General features: G+C 36.1%; 1 protein-coding gene across 1 annotated transcript in view; it reads right to left on the reverse strand.

The window, feature by feature from the left end:
* The window catches only part of LOC124445709 (DNA polymerase epsilon catalytic subunit A-like), a 31,462-nt gene that overhangs the window by 16,038 nt on the left and 1,238 nt on the right, over positions 1–14,186 (reverse strand). The window contains 31 exon segments of the mRNA XM_046996455.1: positions 356–754; positions 1,540–1,735; positions 2,064–2,131; positions 2,776–2,865; positions 3,192–3,266; positions 3,470–3,539; positions 3,635–3,727; positions 3,852–3,941; positions 4,503–4,561; positions 4,734–4,879; positions 5,122–5,268; positions 5,715–5,817; positions 6,678–6,806; positions 6,883–6,990; positions 7,159–7,278; positions 7,713–7,805; positions 7,907–8,020; positions 8,528–8,599; positions 8,725–8,785; positions 9,530–9,593; positions 9,675–9,730; positions 9,988–10,073; positions 10,289–10,379; positions 10,381–10,397; positions 10,621–10,728; positions 11,191–11,268; positions 11,512–11,566; positions 12,227–12,370; positions 12,682–12,761; positions 13,269–13,361; positions 13,488–13,532. Of these exon segments, the coding sequence (XP_046852411.1) occupies positions 356–754; positions 1,540–1,735; positions 2,064–2,131; positions 2,776–2,865; positions 3,192–3,266; positions 3,470–3,539; positions 3,635–3,727; positions 3,852–3,941; positions 4,503–4,561; positions 4,734–4,879; positions 5,122–5,268; positions 5,715–5,817; positions 6,678–6,806; positions 6,883–6,990; positions 7,159–7,278; positions 7,713–7,805; positions 7,907–8,020; positions 8,528–8,599; positions 8,725–8,785; positions 9,530–9,593; positions 9,675–9,730; positions 9,988–10,073; positions 10,289–10,379; positions 10,381–10,397; positions 10,621–10,728; positions 11,191–11,268; positions 11,512–11,566; positions 12,227–12,370; positions 12,682–12,761; positions 13,269–13,361; positions 13,488–13,532 (3,150 nt within the window).

The raw sequence follows: 14,186 nt of genomic DNA on the forward strand, positions 1-14,186 counted from the left end.
AAAGATGGATAGTGTATCAACTCAAACGGGCAGGGTCGCTAAGGCGAGTGTTCCGTTTGAAAAATGAGAGTTTGAATCTATCTCTACGATCAGGGTTAAAAAACTGACGATATTTATGATTAATATCTGCTTTTCCTGACATGATATACAGTTGTATAGAAGTAGTCCAGTTTTAATTTTTAAATGTTTGATAAGTTGTGCTTTTAAACCTTCTTTTAGCTTTTTTTATTTTGAGTTTTGCTATATGCCACCTTTCAAAATGGCGTCCTTGCCTCACCTTGACACGGTGGTGAGACATCTAGAGGATTGGGTTCTAAATCATTGTGCACATGTCATACATAAATGAAAAACTTACGCCTTGTAATGCAGCAGGAATGGTGATAATCTTTTGAATAGCGCTGTTCAATCTTTCGACATAATAGTCCCAGTCCAAAATATTCCGAATATCGTAGTTAGCCAACCCCGGACATTTTAACCACCTACGAAGATAGTGCCTCTTGACACCATCCTCGGTTTGGAAAATGGCCAAAGGTATGGCACGTTCAGTAACGGGCGAACCTTCTGGTTTCCTTGCGATGATAAACTTGCAGCTCAAGCCTTTATCCTTCACCATTTGATCGCCAAGAAATTCTGCCAATCTCTTGGCCGTGCTGATGGATGTCGATTTCTGCGACCCATACTCTTCAAGCGTGCGGGACATGCTTCTGTTTTCGCTAATAAGATCACAGAGTTCGCTATCTGGCATATTTGAGGCCTAAATGAAGAGGAAAGCAGAGTTTGTAGGTCGATCAATGCATCCTTTATTAGCATGAAATATCCTCTTCATCAATTCACAATCGGATTCGTTTATACACGGCATAAATGACAGACAAAGATTTCCTTTTTAACGTATTTTAAGTAAATTTTTAAATTTTCTAAGTTTTGTTCATCTTCTCATTTGATAAATTGCTGAAAGATTATGCAAAATCAACAAGACCACATAGACTACAGTTAAAACTAACATATTTCATATACACTTTTCAGACATATTTTTTCTTCACTTAAAATTTTCTGAATTCGTAACATCAATGAAACCAACGAACTGAGCTGAGATAGACAGAGCACGCTGTTTGGTCAATTTTCAGTATGGACAAAGTCATCTGGCCCTATCATATATTCATAAACAAATGACCCAACGCTTCAAGACGAAGATATAAAAGCTGAACAAAACAACAAACAGCTTGTATGTTCTTGGTCACAAAAAAATAATCAAAAACTGAAAAATCTAAAAATAGTGATCAAAAAGGCATACAATAATTTTCCCAATGACCGCGTTTTTTGATTATGTACGGGTAAGTTAAACCAAAAGTACAGACCACTGGTAAAGATCATGTAGTCAGTCAATAAGTCGTTAAAATAACCAGGGTGATCATGGTTTCGAAAATATTGCTAAATTGAGGTTGAACAATTTGTGAACGATCAGCGTGAGGAACGAAGCAAATACTGCACATGAAAACAAAGGAAAACTTCAAATTCAACTCAGGAGTTATGGAGAAGTACCTGCGAATAAAGAACGTCAAGCCAATAGTTCGCAACTTTGCCAACTGCATGATAAACTTCCTCGAGGGACGATCCTTGCAAGAACGCTTCGAATACAGACGACTGAAAGTTCTTAATGAGCTGCAGTTCACCACGACGTTTCACTTCGAAACCTTTCAACTCGGCTAATGAACCATCTTCGTTGAAGACGGCGTACCTAAACACATCTAGTTTGTAGAATCAAAGTGAACGTTTACATAAACTTCAAAAAGTGTGTGCTTCAAATCTACAAGAACGGCCATCAAAAGTACGACAAATATATAGACAGTTTGATTTTGAGCGAGATCTACCCTGGGATAAAGTACGCAAATGTGACTAATAGCATTAGCAATATATGCGAAGCTATTCTAGAAAAAAAACTTTCGTTTTCTACTGTATCTATTCCTATTTAGGCAGCAAGCACTAGGCAGATAATTATATTATTCAAAAAGAAGCTTAATTTCTTCTTTCTCTCCAGTCTCAACGAGGCAAAGGAGAAATGTTACCTCTTTTTCAGTTTCTTGCCTTCTTCTTTTGCTGCAGGCAATATCATAGCTTTGTAAGGGCCGTCAACCTGTAAACAGAAACATCTCTTTCATATTACACTTCGATTAAATAGCAGTTCTACAATACAATGCACTACAAGTCAACATGTACATCAGCCAATCCCTAGGTGTACTACAGGTCTGTACATAAAATCCAATTTCATACCAAATGACGTACTACGTAGCCTGCTCGCAGCCTGGATTTTCTTACTTAGTGCTACGAATCAACAAATACCAACCAAATCAATATTATTTAATTTACTACAAGTTAACCCATGACGGCTCCTTTACCATACAGTGCACAAAAAAAATCAAAACTAATGGCCCATTTTACGATGCAATCGACAATGTCTTCGAGTCAAACATGTATATATCAGCCAATTCAAACTAAATAATATACTACTAGTCTACGCATAGAAACCAATTGCATCATGTAATGTACAAGTCATCTACAAATGAATCAACACATATGAACCAACTGTATATTAATATAATGTATTACTATGAAAACGCACAATAGCCAATTCTACAATATAATGGGGTAAGAGTAAAGTCAGTTAACGGATATCATCCGAAAAAACCCACAGCAGCAATAATCTGATTGAGCATGAACACCTTGTGCAGAGGTGTTGCCAGTTGTAATTAATGAAACCAATTAAAACCACTTGCGTACCTCAAAAAAGATCGAATTTTCACTTCTGATAGTATACCGTATGTCGTCTTTATCAACGAGTTCCTGGTATTGATCATTGGTGAAATAATTCTACAGAAAGAAAATACGCGCACTACTTGTAGTGAATAGAATATTAACCTTAGGGAAGATGAGATGAAGGATGTGTAGTAGTAAATATTTGATATCCCAAACTGCACTATTTCAATACACGTAAAGCTGGGTTTCCACGTAGTCATGTCACAAACTATAGTAAAAAACACTAAAAAAAGTTAACTAGGCTGCGGTTTCTAAGAAATATTTGGAAATGAAAACACCTTATCATTTCGGATTTTTTTTGACGAAAATCTCCAACATTTTAAGGCAAAACTATACAACGATGTTATTTATTCCAAAGAATGTCGAACCCTAACACCAACCTTGACCATGATGTTCAACATCGCACCAGGAAATGAAATCGTCACTTTACTTTTCTTCGGATGTGTACTTTTCACCTTAAAACAACATGATCGAGAAAAATAAAACACCATCAATTTATCCTCCTTCAAGAAATAGAAACTTCACCCCGTGATACATCTTTTGCGGGAATTTTCACAAACAACCTTTATCAATATTTTTTAAACTTTTTCATAGTGCATCATAATTATGGTTCGATCTTTCATTTGCAACCATACATGGCTCATGATTTTGTACATACCAAAAAATTTTCAGGAAAACTTGCGGGAAGAATACACCAAATTCCATCAGTGTCAAGCTCTAAAGGACGTCTACAAAAATAGCATGGAGCCGAAAACAATACACCTTCGATCAGAAACTCGCTTATCTTGTTGTTGTACAAAACGGTATCATTTATATTCATTACCCAATTTGCTCAACAATCTCTCTAGCTCTTGTTATGATGTCGGCGCCAGTACAACAGACAATCCCGGCCATTTCCATTGAATACCAACGAGCACTATAAAACGTACTTCAAGTCTTGTTATCTTTTCAACGACTGTACAAGAAGTGCAGGCTCAACAGGACAGCGTTGTTACTAACCCTATCACATTTGTTATGATAAACTATTCTAAAGTACATACCCTTTCCTCATGACGTAACCATAGAAGGAATTTAAAATGCACTTATGCGCGAGTTGCAACGAATCGTACAAGACTTCTTTACTTTTGCAACTATACAAGAAAAAGATTCAAAAACCACGATTGAAAATGGAGCCTTATATAACTAGTTTATACATCAAACATCGGACAGGGAAGGAATGCTTTTGTGAAAGGTTATGAGATGACTTTCTAGTTATCTTCTTTCGATCCTTTATTTCTACCTGTAAACAGTATTCAATTTACACCTTCCAGAAGCATAACGACACATACGTATTTCACTTTTTTAAAACACGACTGTCGGTTATGTAAAAGTTACTACTCTAATAGTCATTTTAAAGAATTCTACGTTTGTCAGCACACGCTTCCAGTTTATTTTATTGAATTGTTTTGTATTGTGTTGAAAATGGTATATTGCACTGTATTATTCGCATGGAACATTTTAAAATGTATTGTAGCAACTGAATACTTGGCAAGTATTGTATTTTGTTCTCAAAGTAAGTCAAACACAATTTTTTCCTCATCAATCACGGTTCACAAATATCCAAGCAAAGATCTTCAACTACACAATGAAAATGATACACAAAATGTATAGCAAGTAACAGCACATCTTCAAACAAGAACAAAAAACAAAACCTTTTTATGTCCTGGGCATCGCCTTTTTCCATCGCCGAAGCTAGCTTCTTTTTCCATATCTAACAACAAAAAGTACAAGAATAGAACTTCTACATAAACCAGTAATAACATTATGAAATAACCCCAATGACTTATTAGAAAATGTCTTTATGACAGAGTATCTAAGCTGAACACTTCAACAGAGAGCGTAGTATAATCAAGTAGACAAATGAGTAATTTCCAAAAAAGGACCTTTAGTTGTCCTTTAAATTCGTATCTTCTGTCACGAAAGGCGCGAACGGTGTCGACGTAGAAGGAATTTTCTCTTTGACAAATCGTGGTTTCTATCTCCGCGAGTCGGGTCACTTTGGTTTTTTTATACGCTTTATGACAATATTCTACAAAACAAGCATCTATAATCAGCGTTTAACCTATAAGAATGGACGTCTTTTGTATTCATGACTATCATTAGAGCTTTGGCTTGTATTAAAAGTCTTCTCTTGGCAATAGTGAGACTTTGTAACCGGTAAAGATCGCCATTATTTGATAAATTTATCAAATTTTCTCAGGACGTATATTTTACAGGATATATATAGGTATAAAAAATATCTTTGTCTTCTCACACAAGAAGATACGATACCTGAAAGACGTTTCTTTTCCATTTGTGCTCGTTCAGCAATGGGCAGCGAATGAAATGTTCGCGGTGGATCACCCGGTTCCAGCCCAGGAATCTTTTCAACCTCGAGCTGCTGTTTTATTGTTTGGTATTCGTTTCGACTTGCAGGTACTAAATAACGATCATCATAACATTGCTTTCCGGGCCATCCAACTAACTGTCTCAACCAGTAATTTAGAACCCAATCCTCTAGATGTCTAACTACCGTGTCAAGATGAGGCAAGGACGCCATCTTGAAAGATGGCAAAAAGCAAAACTCAAAATGAAAAATATATTAAACAAAAGTTTAAAAAACCAATCTCATTAAACATTTTGAACACTAAACCTTATCGACTCAGGAAAAGCAGATAAACGTCGTAAATATCGTGAGTTTTAACATCTTTCAAGATGGCAGCTTGCATCACTAGTAACTATAGAATTTCGGCGGAGGCAGGTACGTAATAGACTGGGTTCTACATCATTGGTATCACGTGCAAAGTAGATAAAATTTCACGAGTTCACAATCTTAGTAATAACGTTATGTAAATATGAACGAAAGTTGAAAGTGCTCAACATACAATATTCTCCTCTCCACATCCACTTCATTGGACGTTGGCATTTGCTACCAGATTTGTTGAAGTCGCATCTAGCACACGTGGTCTCATCCACAATGGCGGACGGCTTTAAGAGAAAAAAAGCATATCAATACAAACTAAATCCACGATTTCCTGGCTCAGGATGGAATTTAGTCAATTCTTCTTCTTCGGGTCCTAGATATACACGTTCAGTGTCCACGGCAGATGTAATGGTTTCCTCTTGCCCTTTCCATTCAAGTCTCCCTTATAATATACACGATGCATGCGCAATTGCACATTTTCAAAACAAAAATAAAGGTTACACTGACGGAGCCCCCCCCTCCCCACGAATACACTGGGTTTGTTCTTCCTTCTCTGGCAAACGACTAAATGAGGTTTGACGTACACGAGCGATATCATCCCAAAGAAAAATCATTAACTTTTATTGAAGACCTCAAGAGACGTTAGTGAGCGAAATTGAAAACACAAAAACTATTATGCATATTATTACGTTAACTGTAACATATTTCTTCATCTTTACTCGTTTTTCGAACACACGGAAATTGATGTAAGGCGAATCAAAGAAAATGTCAAATACACTTTTCGAATGTTTGATTGCTTCAGTTAGTAAAAAAGTATTAGCAGTTGCAAACGCTTTTCGCCAGGAAATACAAGTACACGTACAATACAAATACAATTATACGTATAATACAAAATATAAGTACAATACAATACAATACAATAAAAATACAATTACAACTTATACAAGTACAATACAAAATACAAGTACAAATACAACGTACAATACAAGTACAATACAAATACAATTACAACTTATACAAGTACAATACAAAATACAAGTACAATACAAAATACAAGTACAAATACAACGTACGTATACAAGTGCAATACAAAATACACTAAATATAACGTTCAATATCGAATAAGCAACAAACGGCGACCAACCTGTAAACGGTTCGTCAAAATGATATTAGGGTACATAGCACCAACGTCAAGATGATAAATCATTGGATTTTCAAGCCTGTTCGGCGTATCCCGTAAAGAAGCAAGTTTCTCTTTGATTTCTTCGCATACCTGGACGTATGAACAATCACGAAAAACCGTTGTTGTTGGAAATAATAGCTGAAGACAATCAAAGGCAAAAGCAAACCTCTTCGAAATTTGTAACCGTTTCCATGGGAATTCCCTCTTCTTCGACGATAGCATGTCGCATTGTGCTTTCCACATCGTCCATAAGTTGTTGACAAGCGGATGATACCTGCATAGATTCAAAAGATGCAAGGATTAACACAAAAACTACTAGTTCATATTTCGTCACAAAAATGTCGATTTTTTACAAAACAAATTGCATATAAGTCAATAAATTTGGCATATTCATGATACTAACACCTCGCTCTGATTGTTATAATTGACATAAAGGACCTACCATACGAAATCGGCATGGAATATCGCTACGAAAGACGCCGGACTCCAGAGCTTCGACGTGACCACCGACGTACGTTTCAGAGTCAAGAAGGTGACCATCCTTTGTAAGTTTGTTATAAACCTGCACAAAAAAATTTGAAGAGAAAAAATCAGAATCGCGCCTTCGCATGAGTCCTAATATCGGTCTATCAGGCCAAAAACGATTCTGTTTAAAGCAGAGGAAAGATTTACTTCTGTAAACGAGCATTGCTGGTGATGAAAATAACACAAGTTTATCAGATACCAATAATCAATATATGAAGTACACATTGGGAAACATTATTTTCGATATTAAGCTAGAATGTACATACTCATCAACATTCGTAAGTGCACAACATGGCGGGGCATACAATGAAATAAGTGCATCTCTATTCATCAAAAGATTACGTTTAAAGACACAAACAATGTCTCCAATCGCCCAAGTCAACCGTCAATAAGACACTGATCTTACATTTTCCGTGCACATGTGAACAATTGTTTAAAGGAAGAAGAAAAAAATAGATCGCTTGTTATTACTTGCTCTTGCTTGTTGGGGAAAATAACGTTTGCATGGAAGGCCTGAACCATCAACAGTGCCTCGCACAGCGTACCGGAGCCCTTGCGTAATACCTAAACAGAGGAAACAAAACACGGGTTGCGCCATGCAAGAATTATACGTGACGATAGTTACGTGATTCGTAGAATAACAAACTACTAAATCCTGATCTTACTTCATCGGGTTCCATGGGAATAATAGTGCAGAGAGCAAAGATGAAAGGATGAACATATTTCATATAAAGATAATAAGTCGCAACGGCGTCAGAAACTGAATAATTTGCCATTTCCTGTAATGCGTAAGTCAAAAGCAACGATTTAGAGCCCAATCCTCTAGGTGTCTAACTACCAAGTCAAGGTGAGGCAAGGATGTTATCTTGAAAAGTGGTAAAAAGCACAACTCAAAATGAAAAATAAGCTAAAAGGTTTAAAAACCCAATCCTGTCAAACATTTTAAAAACTAAAGCTGGACTATCAACTTTGCAACTGTATATCAGTTTAGGAAAAGCAGATGATAATCATAAATATCGCCAGTCTTGCCACATTTCACGATAGCAGCTTGCCTCACTTGTAACAATAGAATTTTGGTAGAGTCAGATACGTAGTATAGATTGGTTTTTAGGTCATTGGTCAAAAGTATTCCGTCCGCCGTTATTCTAGTTTCGACCTTCTAGAGACCTAGAACCATGAAGTCGTTTAAAGGAAGGCATTTAGAAAAAACGTGTTCCAGACACCTGAAGTGTCGATCAACTTTCAACGTACAGAAAATTTGAATTATGACGAATAATCATGATCACCTGTGGCTGCTCACTGGCCATTCGACACATATCTTCAGGATCCAGTTCAATTGGGTTGTACCTTAATTTTGCCTAGAGTAAAAATATTCATTTATTCTGTACGAGTTTTGTAAAGCATGCACACAAGATGGAATCAAATGCAGAAAAATAAAATAAGTGAATAGTGTAGAATGCACAGGTGTCCATGCAATCTTTACCTTCGTTACAGCTTTCAAATTCTGACTGCCGACTGGCAAATAACTGTCCCGTTGGACCCATCTTAAGATGAAATGTACAAACGAAACGCTTAAATATTAATGAAATGATACATGCCTACGTACTTTCATATATAGTACGGACATTTGTGTGTTGTAACGATAAATTGGTTTGTGGCAAGATTAATGAATGATTGAAAATGAACGTAAGATTTAACTCTCAGAGTGAGGGGAGGCCCCATCTTTTACTTCTAGAAAGCAAATTCAGATAAATTATCATTCATTTTATTAGAAAATTAATTCAATTCTTGTTTTCGCAGTAATTGAACACAAAAATATATGCATCGTAGGGGCAACGGACTGGTTTCGCTATTGGTGAGGGGGATTCGTAACAAAAGTTAAGAAAACCTAACCAGGAATAATTAAGAAAATAAAACCGTCTTCTATCCCTCTCGAAAGAATTTTATCCAATGGGACAGCCATTCTTTCGCAATAAGCGACGTAAACAGTGAGCGATAATATAGGTTGAACAAAAAAGACAGGTTCATCACATGCACCAATCGCCATCGGGTTTTTACCAGCATGGAAAGCATGCATTATCAAAATTGGAATTTTACAATTTGAAATCAAACAAATTTACTTTTTTGAAAATTACTAATTGGACATCACATGTTAGTGTCCTATACAACCTAAATTACTTGCCATAACGAGCACACTAATTAAATAAAGATGTTCGTTATCAACCAGTAGCTTGCTACAGAATATTATATGGTCATGCGCAGTTTTATTGGAGACAAAGAAACCATACCTGAAGCAGTCCATGTGAATAGCTGCACGAGATTTGTACTCCTTTTGAGAATCGGGAGCGAAACCTAACCATATTTAAAAAATAATTTTATGCGTGTATCTGGGGCTGACTTGTGCGTACGGTGTACGCATTAAACTCTAATTACCTATTTCATCTGCCATATTAAGACCATGATGCAAAGCTCGAGCTTCAATAAATGGCCTTAAATTTAAGACAAGATTCAAGAAAACGTACACACGAACGCATCATTGGTTTCTTGTGTACTTTGAAAGAACAATCATGTTGAAGAAAAACACTACATTCAAAGGTTGCAGAAGATGAACAAAAAGCATGTCAAAAAACACTCTAGCATACACTCATGACCAGCAAGTTCCTTGCTTCTAGAGACGCAAGGTTAAGGCAAGCAAATAGAAAAATAGATTAAGATTTGACACGGAAACCATACAGAAGTATCTTACCAATCAAAGTAGTCTCCGTTATAAGTAACGAATATAGTAGGCTTCACATCTTGTATATGCTCAAAAAAACGATGTAGTAGACTTATCTGTCAATAAAACAGTTCACAGCATTTAAAAATCGACGAACACACAACATAAAAGAGAAACCATCAAATACAATGCATATTGATGTACAACTAGACAAAAAGAATTTGCCACAATAGTCAAGGAGGGAAAATATGCTGAAGTAACTTTGAGCTTGGTACCAATTGCTAATGTTATTGCAAGAGAGCGCATATACAGTATATAAGTGCTTACGTACTTCATCTGGCTCGTTGAGAACAGTGATTAGCCCTTCGTAGTCCGGTTTTGGTGAATATTCAAAGTCTTCGATGTCTTCCGAAATGATTTCGATTAGTGATCAAATAACCCTAAAACATCGAGTTGATAACACTGTCAATAAAGAAATGTTTCATAACGTGAGTAAAATCACACTTACATAATTTCTAAGTCTTTCACAAACACGCAAATTCAAAAGCATATGCTATATCAATACTTCGTGAGTTACTTCTTTAAGTCAATCCCCATAGAGACTTGGATTACCTCACAATTTCTATAGCTTTGAACCTGTGCGTAAGGTAAAATATTACGAACCTGTCCATCTATCATGTACGATATCATCATGATGCTGTCCACACTTGAGTCGGGAAACTTCAGGGGAAGTTTGGTGGTTTCAATATCGAATGCTAGCACAACAGGATCCTGCAAACAAAAGATTACACCAATTGTACACGAGGCAATGATTTCTATATCTAGATCTACGTATTACCACAGTATAGAAACAACCAATAGTCTTACTCCACTGTGCAACTTGGTGCTGCATATTTAATTAGATTACTGGCTGCGGCTAGCCATCTCTGGCACTCCTATTGGTCAGAAAATGCAATTTACTGGCCTCAACTATGCTGATGACATGCGTAATAAGATATGCGCTAGACAAAAAATTTCTATACAGTGTGACTACTGTTTGTTTCTATACTGTGGTGTTACTTAACATGCTAAATCATAACGTTTTACAACTCCAGTTATATATAATATAGTTCGTTCTAACTTGGTTATCTCAGCTTGTGCTACTATGGTCATTTCACTGACAGCCATTATAATCTTTTCACAGCATGCGTACGAGGCGTGCGAGTTCTATACCATATTTTTAAAAGTACATACCGGTCTGTCAAGAAGGTCGTCTTGACGTTCCATTTCAGGATACAAGCCCCCACGTACTTTGATTACATACCAATGGCCCTATTTGACGCGAAAACAATGAAAACTCTCGACCGGAAAAAAAAATATTTGTTTGTAAAGACGTGGAAGTAGTAAGTAGAAAATAACGAAAAAAAGAGTCTTTGTCAAATTAGTTGACGAGACGTTGACTATATATTGCGACAAGAATTAATATATTTCAACATTTCAAATGGAAATTTTGGCGAGAAGCAATAAAACTTTACATCCGTAGAGATTTGCATGTAGAAGTAAAAGAAACATTACCACGTGAATCCTTAAGTCGATCGCAACGCGAACATGATACGGTACATCGTACTCCCTTGAAAATAAAAATAGGTACGTTGGGCGGCCGTAGCTCAAAATGTATTTAAATAACGGAATCTTCTATGTCTATTTGTGAGTGCATTATTTCCTCACTTAAAATTTAAACAATAAAATTGAAACATCAAAAACGTTCAGGTTAAATCATTGTGCAATCCTACAACTTACCAACACTTAATTGAAAAAAAAACATGGACGTACAAATGGAAAGCAGTTGTTGATTTTATTTAACTTTAGCAAGCGAAATATCAGTTGCCGAAAGCGAGTTTAGACGTCTTACATCAATCATAATTCTTAAAATCCGTCTTTGTACTATTCCCGTCACAATGCAATTATCAATACTAATTATTGGCATTGTATGTATGAGCTTGATTAAACCACCATTTTCATCTAAATTCGTTAATTTTACACTTGATGCTGTAACTACATAAGACAGACTAACGAAAATTTTTTGATTGTAGCCCGAAGAAAAAGTCGTGATGTACTCTCAACTCAAAGTCCGCCGTTGAAATCGGCGAATTTGCCTTCCCTTATCAAAGGAAGCACGTTGTCTCTTGTACTAGTCAATCAATAAGTGACGGATACATATATTGTTGTTTTCTTGAACCATAAAAGAGGTTATCGCCGTTACCATTAACCATTCATATCTTATATTTACCTGATGTCAATAATGTTTTCCATCTGATCTATAGCTCGATTCACAGACCGAATGTCTTCGTCATCCACATTTGAAAGTAGTAAGTTGTAGGTGGCGGTTGAACTGATACGTTCCTTATTCTTACGAACGGCGGACATTATAGCTCTGAAATGTACGAAGTCATGACGTCAAGATGTGGAGAGAAGTAAAAACAAAGAATGTTCCAGCAAATCAAGGATAAAGTAAGATATTGCTTTGTATAGTTAACTTAGAAAAGAATTTAGAAAAGATACACTTATTTTTTCCAAAATGGTAGTCAAATGCTTTCTATAAACATGCACGACTTGGCTTCAATAATTGGATTGGAATTATGTATCTTGGAGTTGTACTGACAAGGACGTTGCTAGCCCATGAAAATGCTAGATGTCGTCAAATTATTATGTTAAGAAAAGTACACCAACGGTACATACAAATACCTCTTGACTTTAATAAGATCATTGACGTTCATAAAAGACAATTTTATGTAGCTCCTTCTAAGTCCAACAAGATGATTTGGCTACAAAAAGATTTGAGAACAATGACTTAGCTACGATAGATTCACGACGCTTGCATCCGAACGTCACCACTGGGTAGGGGATACTTTATGTTAAGACTTTAGGAGTAAGAGTAGGACAAGCAACATGCGAGGAGACGAGAGAGCATGGAACAATTGTAACGTGAGGGTAAGTTAGCGAACATGTGGCAAGAAAGAAGAGTTTTGTTTTCTACTGTTTTTTCGGTTGTTTTTGATTTGGCTGTTTAACGAAAATTTTGCGAGCAATTCAGCACATGAAATTCCAAACAGTTGCCAATGTATGAAACAACATCATATCAAAAGTTAACCATGAAAGCAGTGATTTGGTAAGAAAATGAAAATGAGCGCTGAAGGGATGCTAAGGTTATTACTGAGCTAAGTAGCATCAAGAACTCAAGCATACAGATGGTAAATGTTCAAGTTGCTACAAAAATACCACTAAATATCGTTTTCCACTTCTTATCGCCATAGAGCAACTAGTTTACTTACCAATTCTAAATCCTCTTTAGGAACTGTTTCGATGGTGGATATAAGTCCTGTGAATTTCTTGTTTAGAAACGTAGCAACCTCGCGATCGGTATCCTGTAAAAACAAAACCCAGCAAAGCAATGATGTTTTGAGCATCATAAACAACGATACACAAAGAGATCAATAAGTATTTATGTTGTAATCGTAATTTACGTAATTACACGTATATAGCTATCTTGCCTTTTTTGCCAAAATGTAGAAATATGGCTTGAATGGGTAAGGAACCTAGAAAAAGCGAACCAATATAAGTAACGATCTGTGATCTGCAAATGACAATAGTCGAGCATTTGCGTACTTATAAAATTGCTGAAATAGTAAAGTTCAATTCTCTAGTAGGAAGAGTACCTATAGAAATTGGTAAACGCAAATCTTTCCAATAAAGGTTGGAGTGAATGCAAGAAAATCGATACAAAAAATTTTTGCTGGCCGGTCTCTAAGCTACATCAAGATCGAAAAGATCGAAATTGCGATCAACTAGTATAAAATGATGAAGTGAACAAGATCTTTGCGTGGCTTCTGCGATTCAATAGAGGTTGAATCAATGTCAAAAAACAATTTGCGAGCAACGGCGATATTCAAATCCGTTCACTCTTTGGAAAACGTGGCATAAACAATATATATTTGAAAACGGATACTTAAAGACAAAGTTCAGATAGTTGACAGACAGCTTTTACGGCACGTTGGCACGATCTTGTGCCCAGAAGCATACGTCATACAGCCAAGCCAAACAACTGATTTAAGGATGTATAAAGTGTGACAAAGAAATCAAAGAAACACTCTTTTACTTTTTCATTTTCGAAAGGACTAATTTACATAGGAATGATTGAAGGAATGATTTTGCGATGGATAAATATGTTCACGGAAAAATATTGAAATAAT

This window comes from Xenia sp. Carnegie-2017, unplaced genomic scaffold (genome assembly GCF_021976095.1).
Source record: "Xenia sp. Carnegie-2017 unplaced genomic scaffold, XeniaSp_v1 HiC_scaffold_22, whole genome shotgun sequence".
Classification (NCBI taxonomy): domain Eukaryota; kingdom Metazoa; phylum Cnidaria; class Anthozoa; order Malacalcyonacea; family Xeniidae; genus Xenia; species Xenia sp. Carnegie-2017.